Here is a 21288-nt window from a genome sequence, read left to right on the forward strand (position 1 = left end):
TGCTCCATTGCTAAATTGGACTGGACCTTGGCATGCATTGTGGGTCAAGGTCTTTGAGGGAACATAAACATAATTTCCTAACAACATGTATGGTTTTATAGCTATTACAATATAAAGCACACATTATCCATGATATACACCTAAATCTTAGGAAATCTATTATAGTAGGCTTCTTAAGTTTGGGAATTTATGCAGTTTTTTATTGAATAATGTTGTAAATTGGAGAACAATTATTATAAATTTTATAAAATGCATTTGCCATGTTTTTTTTAAAAGTTAACTCAGCATATGGTTTTCATGACCAGCTAATTTTTATTTCCATCTTTAAATTACTGCTTGATTTATATACCATTGCTTTCCAAGAGGTATCTGAAATGGTTAACAATTTAAAAAACAAAACAAAACAAAACAAAACCAATTTTTTTAAAAGGACCCAAACCAGGAAGCAAGAAATAAAGAAGTAGAGAAAATTAAACAAAACAAAACAACTCTTGGCTGAAACAGCTTATTAACACCTTAAATGAAATTGTATGTGACCTAGTGACTTTGTTGGGCTTCTAGGACTCTGAATGTCATTGCTCAGATGATATACATGTTATCAAGTTTAGCTCATTGAGAGTCGGGGCCAATCAGGTATCTGCAGCTCTCCCACATAGCAGTGTCTCACTGTTGACGGACACGTCCCCATTTTTCAGCTGTGAAAAAGAGAACAGTATTATGTCTGTCTGGTGGGCACAAAGAGAAAATTAATTCATTGCACATAACCTTTTGGGAACCTTTGACACAAGGACTAGTGAATACAAAGTAGTGTGAGGATGAGTTATGACTCACTAGGAAAACAGCCACCCATCTATATCTGTATCTAGTTCTCTGTCCATACCTGTATGTATTTCTAAATATGTTTTAGGATGGTGTTTATTAATTGTTTTTAAAAGTCAGAGGGAAAAGGAAAGGCATATCAAGCGCCCCAAACCACCTGATGCATGGCCAGTTTTTTTGTGGGTTTTTTTTTGTGTGTGATACGTGGGCCTCTCACTGTTGTGGCCTCTCCCGTTGCGGAGCACAGGCTCCGGACGCGTAGGCTCAGCGGCCATGGCTCACGGGCCCAGCCGCTCCGCGGCATGTGGGATCCCCCCGGACCGGGGCACGAACCCGTGTACCCTGCATTGGCAGGCGGATTCCCAACCACTGTGCCACCAGGGAAGCCCGGCATGGCCAGTTTTGATTGGGTATGTCAGAGTCTGTGGCAATGCCATGAGAAGAGACTGGGTAAAAGGTTCCATTTCAACAGATTTCCACAAGGTAGAATCTGGCCCACTTATCCTTGTTTTCCTAATGTTGTGGGTTTGCCACCTTCCTCCTGGCCCAGCAAGTTCAGAAACCTTGGCTTTCTTTAAGGAAAACTGGTGTTCCTCCTCTTCAGGAGCCTGGCAGGTGGTTCCAAACGGAGCAGCCCACTTCACAGGACACTGGGCTGCAATTCTTTAATGTCTTTTAAAGCAAAACATTAAGATCCCACTCTGTCCAAGTCAGGCCCCCGAAGGGTTCTAAGACCTCGTTTATGATGTCATTTTAAGTAGTCCCTCCTTCAGCAATGACAATAAAAGTTAACTATTAAACTTATGTTTTCAACTTCCCACCATGGGTTCCCTGCAACACAAAACCAGCAAATTAAATCGTTGAGATGCTAGGATGCCTAAAGAAATATAAAGGCAAATTCCTCATAAATAGCCCTAACTGTAGAACATCTGGCCTGCCCAGCTGCGTTTTCTCTGCATCGGTTGAGGATGTAACAAAGATAACTGGTGGCTAGTCTTTCCGAGTAACAAAAGCTCAGTTATTCTGAGGGCAGCTGAAGTGAGTGGGAGTTGGTGGGCCCCGCCACAGAGCCGCAGTGACTCACTCACAGCGCCCCAGAGTTTTCCCTGCCAGTGAATTCCTCCTCCTCCATCCCTGCTGCCTCCTTGTCTCCAAAGGAATGAAATTAGGAAATAAAAGCTGGGATTGAAAATAGATTGTTTAGTCGGCCCCTGACTTCACACCACCAGGGGCTTGGCTTCATGTTGGGACCTTTGGATTTGCTCATTCATTCATCTGTTCATTCATTCCGCAAAAAGTAATTCCATGTCTTACCTGTGCCGTGCCCTGGGGTGCACAAGCGAGAAAGACAGGCGCAGTTGCTGTCCTCATGATCCTTACGTTCTAGTGGGTAAGAGAGTCAATACAGAAGTAAAGCACCAGGTAAATATATAACTTTGAATGGTCATAAGTGCTATGGGGACCCATCAGAGATGGTGGTCAGAGGAAGCCTCTCTGAGGAGGTGACATTTATCTGAGACCTGGAGTATGACAAGGGGCCAGCCACATAAAGGCTGGGGAGAAGAAAAGATTGCTTTAGGTAGTGGGGAATCAGCATGTGTACGGGCTTGAGGCAGAAAAGAGCCTGGCATAGTGAGGACTGACTGATGTATATAAATGAGGGAGAGGGTGCCGGAGAGGAAGCTGCAGAGGTGGACAGGGGCCAGGTTATGCCATATCAGCTTATCTCTCTGGGAACTGATGCATTTGCTGCCCCTGGTCAGTTTTGTCAGTCAGATTTTGGCCATGGAACTGTTGGTAAAGTGTAGCTCAAACAGATGAGGTTTTCAGCATCAGCAAATATTCTCCTTAAGCACAGCTGCCTTCAGGATAGATGATAGCCAGTGGGGGTGGCGATAGATATAAAATCTCCTTTCTCTTCTCAGTTTTGAAGGTTACAGGAAATGTTTGTTTAGTATCAAATACTCTCAAACAATGCTGTTCAAATGGAACTTTCTGTGACGATGGAAATGTTTTTTTTTGTTTTTTTGAATCTGAGCTGTCCAAAATAGTAGATACCAGCCACTTGAGGCTACTGAGTACTTAAAATGTGGTTAGTGTGACTAAGGAGCTGAATTTTTAATTGTATTTCACCTTAGTTAATTTAAATTTATACTGGCTAATGTATAGGGCAGGACAGCTCTAGAACCTAGATGTACTTAAAGGAGCTTATTTCTCAGGAAGGTACTAAGAAAGGCTTAGGCAGGCCCGAAACCTGAGCAACATCTGTGATGGTCCATAGAATCCTCGTGGGGAAAAGGTTCAAATGATTTGGTCCAAAATCTGACAGAAGGGTATGGCCAGGTAGGCTAGGAAGCAGTTTAAGTGTTCACAAGTCTGTACCAGAGTCTCACAACTTGTGATCTGTAATGGCCCTGAACGTACACGATGCATGACAGGAGGCAGTGTTTCCTAGAGGTTTGCTACTCAAGGCGTGCTCCATGGACCAACAGCATCGTCATCGTTCAGAAGCTTGTTATACATGCAGAATCACTGGCTCAACTCCCAGTCTCCCACTGAATCAGATCTGCATTTTAACAAAATCCCCAGCGATGCAAATGCACATGCAAGTATGAGAAGCAGCTGTTGCTGTGGAAAGGTTATGGAGTTGTGGGCAGATCTGGGTTCAAATCCCAACTCTGCCACTTACCTGACCAAATTTGGGGCCTCAATTTTCTCACCTGGAAAAGGAGGTCATACTATTTATCTCAAAAGGATTATTGTGAAGATCCAATGAGTCAATACATAAAAAGAAACTAGTATGAGAACTGGTTTATGTTGGATGATCATTCATTCATTCACTCGTTTAACAAATCATTATGGATTGCCTCTTATAGTCTAAGCAGCCTCCCTGTCCCGAGGCACCCCTTTCAAGAAAAGAAGAAATATAAACAACAGCAACTCAGGGAAGAAGAATGTTTTACTGGGGACGGGAAGGAAAGAAAATATTCCTCTCTAGCAGTTTCAATACTATAACATGGACAACAACTTTATAGGATTCTCAAATCCTATAGGATCTTTAGAGGATTCTCAAAGATCAGGGACTTTCACCACTATTCTCAGACTTTTAATTAGACATGGGGGAATGGGGAAGGGAGAATAAGAGAAAGATGGGAATTAGACAAACATGGAAGGTCTGTTATTGTTTTACCAGCAAATAAAAAGCATTAGAGCTGTCTTAAAAATTAAGCACAAACTATTAACTGCACAGATTTTCTTTTATTAGTTTCCTTAAAAACGAGGAAGCAGCAGTCCTCACTGGAGGTCCCGCCGGTAGGAAAGGGAATGCAGGGGGTGTTCTTTTCTGCTCTCCAGGCAGAGAGCGGTTCTCACCCAAGCCAGTAGGTGTTAATCTGCTTAAGCCTGCCTGAGTGGATCTGTTAGGTTGCTGGCACATGGCCATTTAGGGGTTTTGTTTCCCAGACCACAGGAGCCCATTTTTCCGAGAGTTCCACTAGCTTTTTGTTTGATAACGTCTATTTCTAGCAGCATTTACTCCTTCAACAACAAATTCAATGGAACAAAAATTTACTGAACACCTACTATTTGGCAAACCCTCTGTTGGGGATACAGAGATGAATAAGGAACCGTTGCTGTGCGCCAGGAACTCACACAAAAGTAACTTGTGCTGCATTCTCTCAGGTGATGGCTATTCTCACTGTGTCTTCCTACTGCTTGCGGAGCTGGGGGAAGAAAATCCTTTGGCTTCCTGGACTGCCCCCTTTTAAAATACCCACTGACCTCGCTGGGCTCTGCTGAGGTCCCAGGGCCTTGAAGGGTTAATTACTTGCTTGCTGTGGCTGGTTCATTGTTTTCCCAAACTTCCCACCCCCTCCAATTCCATTTCTAATTGTGAAATTTGTTAAATACATTTTAATAATGTTTTTCTTTTCACAGAGGCAATACACATTCTTTACAGAAAAATACAGATAAGCAAAATGAAGAAAAAAAATGTTAAAACCATCCTCAGCAATAACCTGTTTTAATAAAAAAGGGTATTTTAAAAAATTACAACAGTTATATAATTTCATATGGAGTTCAAAATACAGAGGAGAGCAGTCAGGCATAATCTAGTCCTCTGAGACATGATCATTTTGGGGTTTTTTTCCTTCTAGTCTTCTTGCGTTTATTATAAATGACACCTAGCACACAGCCTGCTAAAGTGATTATCTTTGGGGGGAAAATAATGGTGTGGATATCCAAACCAAGAAGGGGGTGCTTTTAGCCATACTGGTGGATAAGGATATTTGTGATTTTGCAGAAGAACATGGGTTTAGAAGTTTGCTGTAATTAGTTAAATCACTGTTGCTATTCAGATGTTTCACCCCTGGTGACAGAATCTGACCCAAGAAACTTGTGTTTCTTCCTTGGAATCTGAAATGGGAAATAAAGAAATTTCTACTTTAAGAAAGTCTGATGTAAGAATACCTGAATTCATAATGAAGAGCGCTTGAATATCATTAAAAGCCTACCACATGCCAGGCTTTTTGACATATATTATCTCAGTTTATCCTCACAACAGTCATACAAGGTATGACTTACATGACTTATATGACTTACATGATATAATAGGCGTAATTATCCCTATTTTACAGATTATGAAAGAAAGGCAGATAAAATTTAAGAGGCTGGCTCAGGATCTTACAGCCAGTGCATGGCAGAATTAGGACCCAGAGCAAAGAGACATTATAGTGGAGTTCCACTTTTAAATGAAAACCTTTCCTTTATCTTTGCAGAAGAATTTCAAGATTAAACATGGTCTGCGTAGAAGGCACAGGATTGGAGGACCAAAGTTTTCTCTTTTAGTTCACCTTAAAAATGACCTCCCTTAACCAGTTCTTCAGTCTTCCATGTGCCTACAAGGAGGTGCTGAATCCTATTCCCGCTACCTTTTAAAATAGGTTTAATCCTTTCCATTATATCAACATTCTAAATTTATCAGAAATTAAGTTGATGACTTTATTATCACTATTAGTGATTTCTTAAATTACCACTTTTTATCCTGTCTCATAAAGTTCCTAAGCCTCTTGAAGGTTTTAAATGTTGTCAGTTTCTTTTCCCAGTCCCTAGCACTTTCAAGGTATCCAATTAAAAAGCAAATTAATGGAATTAATAATATGTATGGAATAGGTCACCGTTAAGGTCACCTGTCTAATAATCTTCAAAAAGACCTGGGCAGGCAGAGTCCAATAATCTACTTATCTTTGCTTAAAGCAATTTGTTGGATCCTTAACACCTGTTTAGTTGAGTGCTGAGAAGTTATTTGGGGAGCTCGTCTGAGCTACATCACCCTGAGCTTTCTTTTGTCCTCTCTCCTTCCCTCCCTCTTTTTCTTTCTTCCTGTCTTCCCTTTCCCTTTTCTTCCTTTTAAAATTTTTATTGAAAATCTTTTGGCCACCAGCCTCCGTGCTAAGCACCAGGGACCTAATGGTGGGCAAAACAGACAAGGCGCCTACCCTCATGGAACTTACAGTCTGGTGTGGGGAATTAGGCATTAATTCTATCACATTCATTAATGGGTGTAAGATTACAAATTGTGGTAGGCACCACCATGCAGTAAGGGATCTGACTTAGTCTGGGGTTAGGAGACAGCTTCTTTGTTTTGAGATAAGAAGAACGAGTGGGTACTAAGGGAAAACGGAGGATTCCGGGCAGCAGAAACAGCATGTGCCAAGGCCCTGTGTTCCTGGGAATCATGGTACTCTGGACAACATGAAAGAAAGCTATTGCGGCTGGATCAGATAGCACAAAGGCAGAGGGGAGGGGATGCTTCTCGTGAGATCAGCAAGGACCAAGACACATGCTTTATAAAGATTTTGGCTTTCAGCTGAAGAGCCAATGGGAAGCCACTAGCATTCTAAGGAAGAACTGGGGGTATGAGAACTGTTACTGACTGATGCATCTTCGTTTGTCTCTACAGGAGCGATGCAGTCATACACGTGGTCTCTAACGTACACAGTGACAACGGCGGCAGGGTCCCCAGCCGAAAACTCCCAACAGCTGCCCTGTATGAGGAGTACACACGTGCCTTCCTCCTCAGTCACACACAGGATCCCAGTTTATCCTCACAGAGACGAGCACGGGTAGGTGACTTTCCTGGGCTGTTGCCTTGCTTTTCCGTTGGATTTGAAAGGGGAGGGTTTACTCGGTAGTGGTTTTCTCAGAGGACAGGAAGGCCGCGCCCTCTGTTGAGTTCTCAGCGTGCTCTTGCCCCTGTACAACCGTCTCATGCAGTCCCCACAATGACCGAGGTGAGGTAGGCGGGGGACCTCGCTTGACAGATGAGGAAATTGAGGCTGCACCAAGTCCAGTTCCCCGAGGTCACACAGCTGGTAAGGGTCAGGCTGGCTGAGCCTGTGTCTGCCTCCTTTAGGAAGGAAAACTGCACACTCCCTCTCCGCAGCTCCCCTGGGTGGCTCCTCGTGCACTTTGTAGCCTTATAACATACAGCTGCATGGTGGCTCCAAGTCTTTTATGGCTCGATAGGAGGAGGCCTTCCTCATCCGAGGCTGGAGGTCCCTGGAGGGCAGCAGTCATTCATGGGGTTCAGGGAATCCCCCTGGGTTCCAGGGGCGCTTTGGACCCTGAATAAATAAATCTTTGATTTTGCCCATATTTCTCCCCCTACTCTGTAGTGATGTTACTGTGATGAATAAGCTACAAATCCATGTAAAAGGGTAACAGTTTTTTGCCACTTTGCCTTGTCTTTATTAAAAGACATTCCTCACACAGTGTCTAACGTGCAGTTATCCGAAAAACACTTACGATGTTAAAAGGGGCCCTTCTTCTCATGAGACTCTGCCATGTGGATACAGTAAGGCTCACAAGCCAGGTTCCAACAGACCAGCTCTGGGGGACACAGGAGGGGATGGAGGAGGACCGCTCAGGTCCCTGCCACGTGGTAGCCTGAGGCCTGGCTGTGGGCATACTTGAAGTTAATTCCATAGGCTCAGGTGCCCCTGACCCATCAGTGGAGCAGCCACTCTTTCCTCACGGGGCCTCCTAGAGTATTTCCCCACACATTTAAAATCGACTTAGAAATTGTTTCAGAGAGCTTCTGACTCTGCAGAAATGGCACAACAGACACCCGCATGGTCACGTGTCAGCGCCTTTGCTGTAAAGATGTTTTTAAGAAGAACAGTGGTAATAGTATCCTATGTTTCCACAAGACTATTTTATACTAGAAAGTGACCCTCGGGGTCATGTGCAGCATTTTTAGCACAGATGTGAGAAACAAGGGTGCGAGTAGCCCAAGGTCCCACAGCTGGGAAGTGGCCAGGCTTAGAACCGGAGGCTGACACCTGGTTGGCCGTGGTGTGTCCACCCTGCACCCGAGACATGGGGAAGCAAAGGCCCGAACAATGCAAAAACAGAAGTCCCAAAGTAATTTCTTCTTTTCTTCCTGTTTGACTTCAGGCTATAATATGGGGCTTTTTACCACAACAGGAGAAGAGGTTTCCAACACTAAGGATGTTTTGCTCAGGGCTGGTTTTCATTCCCTGAGCACCCGCCCGGTGGTGAGGGAGGTATGCTGAGGGGAGGAGGAAAACCCACCCGGGAGTCTAAAACGATCACAACAAAGCCACAGAGTGGAGATGGTAGGAAACAGAAAGAAGAAAAATGGAAAACAAAAAGGAAGAAAAGAACAAAAAGGAACAAAAGTAGACGAGGTTGATTCTTAAAGGTGTCAAACTGATTTGTTCTCCCTGCTGTTACTCACAATATTCAATGTGCCTAATGCGTTTTAGATACACGGGAAGCTATAACTATGGGAGCTATGGCAACCAGCATCCTCCCCCAATGCAGAGCCAGTACCCGGCCCTCCCGCACGACACAGCCATCTCGGGACCGCTCCACTACTCCCCGTACCACAGGAGCTCCGCACAGGTGAGTCGGCGGCCCCGCTTGTTGTCCGGACCTTGGTGTGCTTGGTGCCAGGTCTAGTCAGTTCAACACAATTAATAAGCACCTTCTGCATACTGTGTGTCTCCAAGGAAAGGACGGTCTTTTCCTCAGTGCCATCTCTTCCCTCCAGTGGCCGCCCACAGTGGGTGCTCAGCCAGAGTTCACCCCTACTTGCTCTCACATACGTGGGTGCTGACCACGTCTTTGGTTCTCTCCTCCCTTTGACCTCTCTCCCAGGAGCCAAGCAGCCGCAATGTCTGTTGTCCTTCTTTCGGGCAGCCACTCTCAGACTGGATCTTTTGTGTCCTCTCCCACCACCCCTTCCTGGTGCAGTCAGACCCTCATGGAGTCCTGTCAGGACTGCATGCCAGCATCATCCTGACTGGTCTCTTGGTTTCACGTCCCTTTTCAGTCCAGCCCCCACACACAACCTTCCCAGAAGAGTCCTCCTGAAATGGACCCTTATCAGATCATTCTCGGGCCTTTGGCTCTCCACCGTCTAACAAACCACATTGCTCCTCTGTGGCCTTGGTGAGTGGGGATAGTGGCTGCACCTGTCACACCAGTGTTGGGTGTTCCACTTGTCTCAGACATGTTCCTGTGCACCAGGCCCCAAACACAACTGGTCACCAGTTCCAGCCAGTTCTGCATCCTCGTTGTCTCTGCACGCTCCCTGTCCTTGCCTCAGATCAGCTCTTTATCCAGCCTGGATGATGACAGAAGCCTTCCCATCTGTGGCCATGCCACTGAACTTGCCCCCATCTCTGGTCCATCCCCAATCCTGCAGCTGGAGGAATCTTTTGGGGAAAAAAAAAGCCAACTGGCCATAACACTCTCCCTCTTTTGCATGTCATCGCTTTCAAAGTCAAGTTCAACTCCTTGGCACGTCTCTCCAGAAACATGATCATCTGGGCTCTGCCTGCCTTTCTGGCCTGCCAGCCGTACCCAACCTTTGCCCCAGCCATGCCAGCCCCCAGGTCTTTGCAGATACTGTTGCCTCAGGCTGGGATTCTCTTCCTCAAGCTCTTCTGCTTGTCGTTCAGGACAAGCATCCCACTGTGTGTGCGGCACTTGGTGACACCTGCCCTCGTCCTTCCTCCAGGACCGCGTTCGGTGCCACTCCTCCGTTACTCACGCGGTGCATTGGGCTTTCTTCTGTTGGCATACTTCTCATCACTGACTTTCCTGACACCCACAGGAGACCCCAGAGCTCCTTGAAGGCAGAAGTTAAGTCTAGGATCTCCGGGTCACAGCACCTATCAGAAAGAACAGCTATAGCTTTTACTGAAAGCTGTCCCGTGCCAAGCAGAGTGCCGAGCACTTTCCACATCTCCATGGTAACCCTTGCAGAAAGGAAGTGAGAATAACTTGCCCGAGGACTTGAACCCAGGCAGTGGGACCCTGGCTGCCCAGGCTCTTAAGCACCAGCCTCTGTCACCTCTCACAGAGGGCATCCACTGTTTATTGAACAGAGGAGTGAACAGGAGGTGGGGCAGCATAAACAACTGTGGTGTGTGGCAGGCAGGGCGGCAGGGTTGGGAGGCAAGGTGAGAGCTACGCTTAGGAAAGAGCTCCTGCAGCACGGGCCAAAGGACGAGGAAGCAGAGAGGGAGGGGACTGGCTTAAGAGGGAGCGCTGCCAGCAAGCACTTGCCGGGGTCCAGAACAGAGGTGGCAGGACGGGAGCTGGGATGCAGGCTGCAGTTACATCAGCTGTCAGCACAGACCTGCCTCCGAGGGAGGGCACCGAGCAGAGGGCACCCACGGTACATGGGCACTCGGGGCGAACAGGCATCTGTTTTGATTTCCATCCACAGTACCAGGGGGAGCCCTGGTATAATCCCCAGACCAGCCAAGAAGTAGATTCCTCTAAATCATCACCTGGGGCATTCATTATAGGTCTCCAACTGCATCACACAGAGAGGCCTGTTCCCTAGGTACTGCTTCTCCTGGGAGCAGAGTCTGTGCTCCCCGCGGTGATCCCGTAAGTGACTTAGAGCTGCTGCCGTAGACTGGGTCACACACAGTCTAAGCAGCCCACTCATTCATTCCGTCAGTCGCTCCCCCACGACTGTCGAGCGCCCACCATGCGGCAAAGCCCTGCTTAGCCTCTGAGAATACGGGGAGAATGAGACGGAAGCGTGCCTGCTTTGGGAGAGCTTCGGCTCCAGTAAGGTGACCCTGGCAAGATCAAGCTAAAATCCCAGCCGCGGCTCGTGGCATTATCTTCCCTCTTTCTTCACTCCCTCATTCCTCATGACATTTCTGGGGTGTTATCGTTAAAGCCTTTTGCTACAAAAAGAAGCCAACGGCTCCTAAAGGCCCGCGCAGTCCCTGGTGATCAAAGACAGGTTGAAGCATCCACCCTGGAAACCACACGGGTCCCCAGCTGGAGCACCCTCGTTTAATCGCTGGTCCTAGTCAAAGGGCTGAGGACTAAACGAACGCCCGTGGAGGAGCCCCCGCTGAACCCAGACTAGGTGTGGGAGGTGAAAGGGTCCTGCAGCCTCTTCACCACTGTGTCCTGTGGCTCTCAGGCAAGGTCCTTTCACAACCTCTGACCCCCACCACCAGCTCATGCTCTCCCCTTGGTGCTTAATGCCTTCATCTCCATTTGTAAAGTGGGGTGGGGAGCCGTTAGTTATATAACATCTCTGCCCAGGTCGATGGGTTAGGGTTAGGGTTAGGGTTAGAAGGGTGAGATCAGCACTTCTCCTGGGGAGGGTACTGTCTAAAGACAAAGAATCCTTCGTTTTGTTTTTCATTAACATTTATATGTCAAGCACTGTTTCAGGCACTTTCAAATATAGAGGCTCACCTAATTCTCAGAGCAACCTCAGGAAGAAGGCATTTTCCCCGGGTTTTAAAGATGAGGAAAACCTCAGAAGGTAATTTGCCCCAGGTCAAGCATCCAGTAAGTGACAAAGCCGACGACTCAAAGGCAAATTCTCCAAATCTCAACCCCAGGCCCCTGGCTCTGAACACCACATGGTGTGTGTTTTGGAGGGTGGGAGGTAAATTGGAGAGGTTACTGCAGCTGTTCTTAGTAAGTTTCAAGTTCCCAAAGAGAAGAGTCACACACCCAAGATACTGTGTTTCTTTCCTTTCCTGGTACTTTGGTTTAAGGTTGAGCACATAGGGGAAAATCCACTGCAGGGCTAATTAGTTTTAGCTTTCCAGAGCAGAGGTCAAGCCGTTCCACTCCTGAATACTGAATATCACACTTCATTACATCAGACTCAGTGGGGAAAAGATTAGTCTGAATGGAAGAAGAATCACAACCATAGAATATGGTTAAAGAATGCAGTTGGTCATTAGCACGAGAAACTAACTTCTGCAAGTAAATGCTTACCAGGTTTGCCTTAAAGAACGGGTACAACAACACCTCTGTGAAGTTCAGTAATCGCAGACATCCCAGCATTTATATACACAAAATAACGGTGAAGTCATTTGTTTTTTTGAAATAGGGCATTGTGTGCCCTTGTTTATACTACTCATTTATACAAGACATGCTTTCTTTGTGGGTACTACAAAGGTAAACCTCCAGTCCTGCTTGAATTCTCGTAATTTCTCAATTAGTGAGCCCAGATGAATCAGGTCGCACGGGGTAAGGTTTGAGTTATTTCAGAAAAACACCCTCCTTGCTGCTATGCTGCCCTTGTCCACACCAAAAGAAGTGAACAAGGGATGGTATCAGCTGCCCTTTCCCAGGTTCCCCATTCTCATGCCCAACCAGAAAGACAAAACAAACCAAACACATGGCCACAAAGTACTTCTGAGCCTCATTCAACACACATTCATGGAACCTCTCCCCTGTCAGCAGCCATGAATGTGAAGTGGGCCCTTGAGCTCAAAAGCCATTTGATCAACCAGAAGCAAACTGGCTAGAAAGACACGTAGAGTGGACCAGAAAGTTGTTCCGCATTTCTCGTCTGTATGGCCAAGGCCCAGCCTTGCCAGCCGGTCACGCAGCTCTCACAGCAACTCCGGCGGACCAGCCCGAGGCCAGTGGGTCCTCGATCTCAGTGGCCCAGTGACTGCTACAGAGTTTGCTTAGCGTGCTCCACTTTGGGATAGCATCCTGGGCCCAAGAGAATAAAAGCAGTCCACCATAGTGGTATAAAATCTCTGACTGTACAGCCAGGCTTCCTGAGTTCAAATCTCAGCTCTGCCTCTGATTAGCTCTGTGCCTCAGTCTCCTCATCTGAAAAATGGAGATAATTCTAGTACCTATTTCATAGGGTTGTTGTGAGGTTTGAGTGAGTTAATAGAGGTTAGAACAGGGCCTAGCTCATAGTTAACACTCTGTGTGTATATTTTCATCATTGTCCTTTGTAACACCACTGTTATTATATTTTCGTAATTATAGAATTAATTTCTGTCTTCCTCAACTCTACTAGCTCTGTGAAGGCAGGGACCAGGTCCTTTTTTTCTGACCATTTTATTCCCAGGACCCAGAATAGACCTGGCCCTTGGTGGGTCCTCAGGAAATACTTGTCAATGAATGAAGGGATGAATGGATCCTTACTCTGGTAGTAAGTTGCTGTGTGACCTCACGTAGATCATTTCCCGTCTCTTGCCCTCGGTTCCCTCATCTGTAAAGTGAGAGGTAGGACCAGGTGGTCAGTCACTAAGGCTCTTCCTTTCATTAGCGGACCACGATGCTATGACGTGAAGAAGAATAATATCCATAACAGTTACCACGTTTTGAAAACTTGCTGTGTGGAAGCTCCAAGTGTTTCACATGTATTAACTCAATCCTGACCCGAAGAGCTCAGCAGATGTGGACCGTCTGGCACAGTCTTGGGGGAGCTGTGTCCTGGGTTGGGGGGGGGGGGTGCCTGTTGGCAGAACTTTGGTCAGTGAGAGCCGCCTTTCATAGGAAAAGTTTGTGCTCCCGACGGGGGCCACCTTTCACCCGTGCTCAAGTAGCAGTCCGTTTGGCGAGGGTCAGGGATAAAGGGCTCATTCTTCCCTCTCCAAGTGCAGGAAAGTCAGCCCTTGGTGCGAGGAGTCACTTCTCAAAATAGCACTTCCTAAAATGGTTCCAGAGAGGCCCGGGGTCAGGCTCAGCTGAGATGGATTCACATCACGGCCCGGGAACCTTTGCCCACTTGTGCACACACACGTGCACAGACACGTGCCCACAGACACCCCTCGCACACCTCTCACGGGGCGGGGACTGGTGACTCATCTCCGTTTTCACATCAGTAGCAACAGTGTGGGATTTGACCTAGAAAAGGCTAACTTCTGGTTAGGGGCCCTCAACAAAAAGGGCCTTTATCCTGAGCAGAGCTCTCGGGACCCCAGGGTTTGTGCCCAGCGGGCCCGAGGAGCCCGCGTGAACCCGGATGTGAAGTGTGAAAGGTGAGGCGGGTGCTCCCGCCAGACTAAAGAGAGGCCTCACTTGGTGGCTTTAATGGCCAGGCCAGGCAGCGGCACTCCAGCCTCTCGGCTCTCAATGGTCTCTTCACCACGGGGAAGACGAGTCACTGACTCATTTGCAATTAGCTGACCTAACGGGACAGAATTTTCCAGGCCGGATTCTGTGGTAACAGAATTTTATTGTCACATTGGAGATATTTTGAGCCAGCCTCATTTCCAGGCAATTACTCTTTGGAGCCTGTGACACAGCCCCTGGGCACAGCTGCATCTAGGGTCCTTGGTTGGGCACAAAAGACACGCTCTCTTGGGTTCTGTGGGGAGGAGCCTCCAAGTCCACACGGGGACATGGTACCTACACAAGCCAGGCAAGTAGGACTCTGTCAGAAGCATCATGCTGAGGCCTGGTCGGGGTTGTAAGACCCTGTGGTCTGTAGGGGAGGGGGGAGCTTAAAGGAAGAGTGACAGCGAGATTCAAGTTTAATGGGCTGTGTTCCAGGAAAGGAGTGTCTTCCTCTCTGAATTCTCTGCAGTTCAGTTGTGGTGGGTCATGGCTCGTTTGGGCCAGTCAGATTGATGTGGAGGAAAGTACCAGCCCAGGACCGGGCTTTTCTGCCAGCTCTCCCACTAGCTTGCCATGTGGCACCTCACTTTATGGATCCTAGTTTTCTGTGCAACATCTGTACAACATGGGGTTGGATTATATGATCCCTATCGTTCTTTCTAGCAGTAACATCCTAGTGTTCATTCACCAGATAAGTTATGTAGCACCTGCTAGGTGCCAGGCATCATTTCAGATGTTGGGCATATGGTAGACAACATGACAGAGCCCCACCAGGAGCTTAGGAATACAAGCCAGTGGAAGGAGCCAGCTGACAAGCAGGATGCTAAGATCCTGACCGGAGAGATGGGGGGTGAGGCACTTATCTTGGAGAGGGAGGATGTCCAGAAACCTCTCTCTGAAGAGGTGACCTTTGAGCTGAGGTCTGAAGAATGATGAAAAGGCAAGCATGGAAGGAGCTTGGGGGTAGGGTTGGGGAAGAAGTGTTCTAGGCAGGGGAACAGGTGGGACAGAATTCTCTGAGGTGGGAACCAGCTGGGCAGGCCAAAGGACCAGAGAGGAGCCTCTGTGCCAAGGAAGGGACATGCATCCGGGGAGCTTACTTGAGAGACTATCAGGAGGGGGAAGCCACCTTTTGGAAGAAATTAGAGACCATTTTGTAATAAAACTTCTTAACATTACCTGTTTAACACCCGGGATCTTGTTATCTTGGGCAGGACCCAATCTCAGTACGGTCTCTTTGGGCTTTAGAATGGGTCCTAGGCTAGAATCCCACTGCCTGGGCCCGAGGGTCCACCGTGGCTGCTGTACACACAACTGATTTGGGGATTATGAAAGGCTCCGTATGCTGTCCCTGGTCTCCTTGGCAACACCCCTTGGTGCCTTCTCCCCCCAGCTCCTAGATACCACCTATGCCCTTCTCCCTCTTTCCTACCTGTTCTCCTGACTGTGGAAGGCAGGCGTGTTGTCTGTCCTAGGTAGGACAAAACCCTCACTACTAGAACTTGGCGCCCTCCTCCTTGACCTGTGAATAGCTGGTTCTCTTCGCATGCTTTGGGCCTAACAGCCTTTTCCCCTGCTGCCCCTCGGGCTCCCACTCAAAGAGGCAGAACAGTTCCCCTCTGGCCCGCTCGACTACAGGGGGCACCACTGTTGTCATAACCCCTTCTCCTGGCTGTCTAGGCTTCCGCCTGTCTGTCTCCCTCACAGGGGGCAGCTTCCCACCGAACCCCTCGGGGCTCCACTCTCCAACTGTCAGGGAAGACAGATGGGGAGCAGAATTCCGACATTTGCACACACAGGCTCTCTCCCTACTCGTTGCCCTTGCCGCCCTTATTGACTGGCTTCTGCTCTTGTTGGGGGGGCCCTTAGCACAGCAAGGAAATCTGTGTTGTCTGGCCTGCCGACCGACCGGGAGCTCTCAAAGGGAGCCCAGAGCTCCTCCCCTTCCTCCCCTTTGATTGTACTAAAAGCGGCTTATTTGCATAGCTGTCTCGGTAACTGAAAAGAATGTAAAAGAAGCGGCACTTCACGGGCACTCCTCTTATTCGGAGATTCTTTCCAGAACGGCTTCCCCTCTTCTTGTAGCTATTAACACCTGTTTTCCTGGCCCGTATAAAAGCACCTCCCCTCCCAGTTGGCTTATCTTGACTCCTTCTTCCACATTCACACCAAGCCCAATAATTTACCATTTCCTGCTTGTATATATTCTAGGACTTCAGTGAATGTGAACCAAAAAGAGAGATGTTCTCTGAATGATAGGCACTAATAATAACCTTTGAAGCTGTTGACTTGCTTCCTCTTCAAAAGCCTGCTTTTAGGTTGCAGTTCATAATTGAATTCAACTGTAAAATGCTATTTTTAATGATGTCATTGTGTTTTTCTTGGCAGTATTGTTCTCTTGGGTTGATGGAGTGGGACCTATCACATCTCCTAAATGATAAAGCTCAAAACCATCCCTCCATATATCCGTATCTATTTGGACATGCTGTTCCTCCTGTACACACACACACACACACACACACACACACACACACACTCTCTCTCTCTCACACACACACACTCTCTCTCTCTCTCTCTCTCTCTCTCTCTCTCTGTCTTCTGTATTCCCAGTGGGGTTATGCCTTCTTTGGGGTTTGACTTCCCCAAATATTGCAGATTAAGAGCACGAAGTCAGCATTTTTGGTTGAGTGACTATCAGCCTAGCTCTGGCTATGAAATCCTTTGCATTTCTCCTGTTATGTACTTCCTAGACCAAGAGTCAATCTTTCAGAATTTCACTGATTAATTCCCATCAACTTTCATTAACAGCGTCCTAAGAAATTTAACTTAAACTGTGAACGTGACTGATATTGTGTATGTGCAACTTCAAGCTAATTTTAACTTTGTGGAATTTCTTTCCCCTCAACAAGTACCCGTTTAATAGCCCCACTTCCCGGATGGAACCTTGTTTGATGAGCAGTACTCCCAGACTGCATCCTACCCCAGTCACCCCCCGATGGCCAGAGGTGCCCACAGCCAACACGTGCTACACAAGCCCGTCTGTGCATTCCACAAGGTATGGAAACTCTAGTGACATGTACACACCCCTGACCACGCGCAGGAATTCTGAGTATGAGCACATGCAACACTTTCCTGGCTTTGCTTACATCAACGGAGAGGCCTCCACAGGATGGGCTAAGTGACTGCTTTCATAGGAATCCATATTTAATATTAATAATAATTATTAATAATAATAAACTCAACACCCACCCCCCCCAGAAGAATTTTATCTCAATACATCATAACTCCTGGACTATTCCTAGGCATCCATTTTCCTAATGAACATGAGGCTGGGATTCAGTGTGGGATGAATAAACTTTAGTTCAGAAATGGGACTCACTCAAAGTCAGTGAGGTTGGGTTCCTGTAGCCAAGCCAGACTTGACTGTCTGTATAGAGCACTATCGCGGGCAGGCCGACCTGTGCCTTTTCCCTCTGTTCCATGCCTTCACTTTATGTTGGCAACCATTCCCAGTAAATTACCTGTTCTCCTGTTGACAAAAGCTCTTTAGTCTTGAAGGGTGGATACTAGAGACGGAATCTGGTTTGTGCTTTTGGATGGGCACATAATTTAGCCAAGAGCATTCACCTTCCCATCTGGCTGTCATCTTACTGTACAACAGACAGCCCCTCAGATATGTCCTAAGCATCCCTTCTTCCTGGTGGCGTCATCACTGCTTCCTGGAGCACCAGGCTAAGCGGAGGTATCTGGAAACTCTAGATTCCCTGTTATACTCATGTCTGTCACAGTACCTGTATTGTCTTGATATGTAAGCACTGTTTAGAGGGAAGGAAGAGGCCTGCTCTGTTCTGTATGCCTTAAGTTGAGTGAGGTTTGTAGGGGACCGGTTCTTCTACATGCAAGTATTTGTCCTAAGTTTGCACAATGGCTAGTGTCAGCAAAAGGCAGGAGAGGGGTTTTTAAAGTTCTGTGAGAATGTGGATTTATGGCATTGAGTATCATACTCAGCTCTGCTGTATTAACTCTGTGAAACTGAATGGACCAAACTTTTAACTTACCAAGCACCAAGTGTGAAAATGACTCTCATGGTTCCTTCATAAGACTATAATAATTTCCGACACTTTGATAGAAAAAAAAAAAAAATCAAAGCTGTGCCTTTGAACCTATACTATACTGTGTATGTGTGGAAATAAAAATGTATTGTACTTTTGGAAAATCTTTTCGTAGGCATTTTTCTGTCAGATTTGTAGCAATTTGTGAGGTTTGTTAGAGATTAACATAGGTTTTATTTCTGTATTATAAAAAACACCAAGAAATTATGGTGGACCTATTACCCTATGGGTAAGAAATAAATGGAAACATGACATCGGATGTTTTAGCAATTGTCCTGTAAATAAAATATTTGATCACACCACTCAGTGTGATAATCATGTCTACAGCTAAAATGGAAATAGTTTTATCTGTACAGTTGTGCAAGATATGAATGGTTTCACACTCAAATAAAAAGTATTGGAATGACCTGCTTTCTTCATTTTCATTTTGTATTTGATAGTGACCTCTGTGTGTGTGTAATATAAATGACATTCTGAATACTTAGGGTATAAGTAGGCAAAACAAAACTAAGTGGTCTTCTGTGGTTGTGCTTATCCAGCTCCCTGTGATCTTGTCATCATTAAAATGTGGATAGGCCATGCATGCAGTCCTTAAACGACGATTTAGTACCCACAGCCTGATGTAGGGAACCAGTTCTACATACAAGGATTTACCTGAAGTTTTCATGATGGCTAGCGTCAGCAAAGGGCAGGAGCCTTTCAGCTCTTGCAGGGAATATTATTCTTCAGTACCAGCATCATTAAGAGGTCTCCTGGTACTTAGTTCATTATGCTTTAATGATCACTGGTTGTAAAGATATTTCAAGCACAGTGCTTTAAATGCCAATAAACTTCTGGAACAGAACAGTAACAGTACTAAATACTTAGTAAGTACCAACAAATTCTTCTCCAAAACTGCATTTTGATTCTAGGGTTGGGAAGTGAGGACACAGAGGGGAAAATGATTAAATGTTTTGCCCAAATGTTAAGAGTCTAGGATCTATGAGAAATTCAGAGCCACAGATTTCCAGAAATGGCAGTAGTGACTATTTTAACTAAACGGCATGAGAATTTGACAACTCAATTTGCATTTTGAAAGATTTATTTTTAAAGCCAAGCTCTTACTTGCTATTACATAACATACTTATACCTGAAATTTTAATTTTAGGATTAAAATTATACATTTTACAAAGCATCCCCTTTAAAAAAAAAATTAGCTATGTTGCTCTACCAAAAGAAAGCAGATGTTGGATTTCACTCTCTGATGGTAAATTAGTTTGCTCTTTCAGCCAAGGTCCATTAGTTGGCTTTATATGAGGCAAATAAGGGAGAGGATGAATAAAATTTCATATTTAGTCACTGAAAATAAGCCTAAGAAGAACCAGACCTATTGCCCTCCTGCAATCCGAAGCTCATGCCCCACAGACGAATGGGTGTAGTAAGTCTGACTTTCGACCTACTAAGCACAAAAAAACTAAGCAATTGCCAAATTCTCTAGCCAGGTAGCAGCAGCACAGAATAAACAACACCCATGTACAAGTAACAACCACAAGCTCTTTAAATGCACAGATATTTTAGGCAAAAGTAGTCACAATCAACAAGGGCTTGAATCCCAGAAAATAGAGTGGTTGCTCGAGGAACTCTGCAGAGGAGAGACTAAGGGCCTCCTCGTCACAGCACAGTGGAGAACCGGGAGTCATCAGCGCCGTAGGAGGAAGGGGGCAGCTTCAGATGAGGCAAGTGGCCACTGGGCGCTCTCTCTCCAGAGCACAAGGTCCCCATATCTTGGGAGTTTAGCGTACTGCTTATGTTCCCAATTGTTCTAAAGCTTCCACTTCAGAACACAGAGGGATCTGATTAGGAGAAGACAACAGCTGCTGTGAGCTCATGACTCAGCTGCATCTTCTCTCCCTCTGGTGGCCCCTAGCCAGCCACCAGGAAGGGAATGGGCAAGGCTGGCAGCTGGGAGCGGGGCCAGCCGCTTGTCAGAGGGTGCACAGAGGAGTCTTGGCAATAAAGGGACCCTGCCCTCTTCAGGACTCTCTCTGAAAAGGACTTGGCCAGCTTGAAGCTGGCTGAAGTCATGAACAGCAGCCAGGATGGCTCGCCCACGTCACAGGCCTGTGGTGTCCTAGGCACCCATCCTGCTGTGTCCTTGTCAGGCCTCTAGTATAGCCCAGGTCTGGAAAGAAAGGGGATCTGTGGCCCCTCGGAGACAGCAGCCCAGTTACAGACCAATCAAAAATGTCTGCCATCGAGTGAGCCCAACCTCACTGAGGAGAGGGGCCGAAATCATGGGAAGAGAACTGAAAGGGAGCCGTGGCTTTGCCACCATGTGACCTTGGAGGGTTCACCTCCCCACTGGACCTCAAGCGGACCTGCTCTATGACTGTGACATCCTGAATTATAGTCTGTGTGCTGATGGACCAGGGTGGGCAGATCTGGGTGAGGAGGGTGGACAGCTTAGGGAAAACAAAGAACAGACTGGCAGCTGGGCAGTGATTCAGGAAGGCAGCAAGGAGAGAGAAGGCGACGGCTCCACCAGCTGGTGCTAAAGAAACGGGCTGCGGTTCATGCCCAGGAGCTGAGTTCCATATACCTGCACCACCATCACCAAGCAACACCTCTTCCTCGTATCCAGTCCCACCCTCTCTTACAGGACTCCACTGGGGATGGCAGTCTCCTGCTATTTCCCCCTCCCTCCAGACTTGTCCTGAATATTTGCTTTCAAGTGACATCAATCAAAATGTCTGAAGTGAATCTGGAGAAGGAAAAAGCAAAAACAAACAGGCTATTTGTCCCAGCCTCTCATACCCCCTTAAAGGCAGAATCGAAAGATTTTTTTAAAAAATCCTGGGAAGGGGCTAGTCTCCCCTTATTACAGGGGAAGGAGTGTGGGGAGGGGCAGCTGTATGTCTCTTGAAGCTCAGAGTTCAGACTTAGTCAAGAGTCTGAAGAATGCACACCATCGTCATAGGAAGCTTAAAAG

General features: G+C 46.7%; 1 protein-coding gene and 1 long non-coding RNA gene across 11 annotated transcripts in view; one reads left to right on the forward strand and one right to left on the reverse strand.

The window, feature by feature from the left end:
• The window catches only part of RFX4 (regulatory factor X4), a 161319-nt gene extending 142594 nt beyond the window's left edge, over positions 1 to 18725 (forward strand). For 9 of the 10 annotated variants that reach the window (XM_059082001.2, XM_067010031.1, XM_067010032.1 and 6 more), the window contains 3 exons: positions 6779 to 6941; positions 8607 to 8745; positions 17118 to 18388. In XM_059082001.2, the coding sequence (XP_058937984.1) occupies positions 6779 to 6941; positions 8607 to 8745; positions 17118 to 17390 (575 nt within the window). In that variant the 3' untranslated portion in view covers positions 17391 to 18388. Of the gene's footprint in view, positions 1 to 6778; positions 6942 to 8606; positions 8746 to 17117 lie in introns of all 10 variants that reach the window. The other variant, XM_067010034.1, reaches the window with a different exon arrangement.
• LOC136792291 (uncharacterized) overlaps positions 440 to 21288 on the reverse strand; it is a 29144-nt gene continuing 8295 nt past the window's right edge. Inside the window, exons 2-3 of the long non-coding RNA XR_010835916.1 lie at positions 2134 to 2202; positions 440 to 695 (exon numbers count right to left, since the gene is read on the reverse strand). This is a non-coding gene — a long non-coding RNA (uncharacterized lncRNA). The remainder of the gene's footprint in view (positions 696 to 2133; positions 2203 to 21288) is intronic.

This window comes from Kogia breviceps, chromosome 12 (genome assembly GCF_026419965.1).
Source record: "Kogia breviceps isolate mKogBre1 chromosome 12, mKogBre1 haplotype 1, whole genome shotgun sequence".
Classification (NCBI taxonomy): Eukaryota; Metazoa; Chordata; class Mammalia; order Artiodactyla; family Physeteridae; genus Kogia; species Kogia breviceps.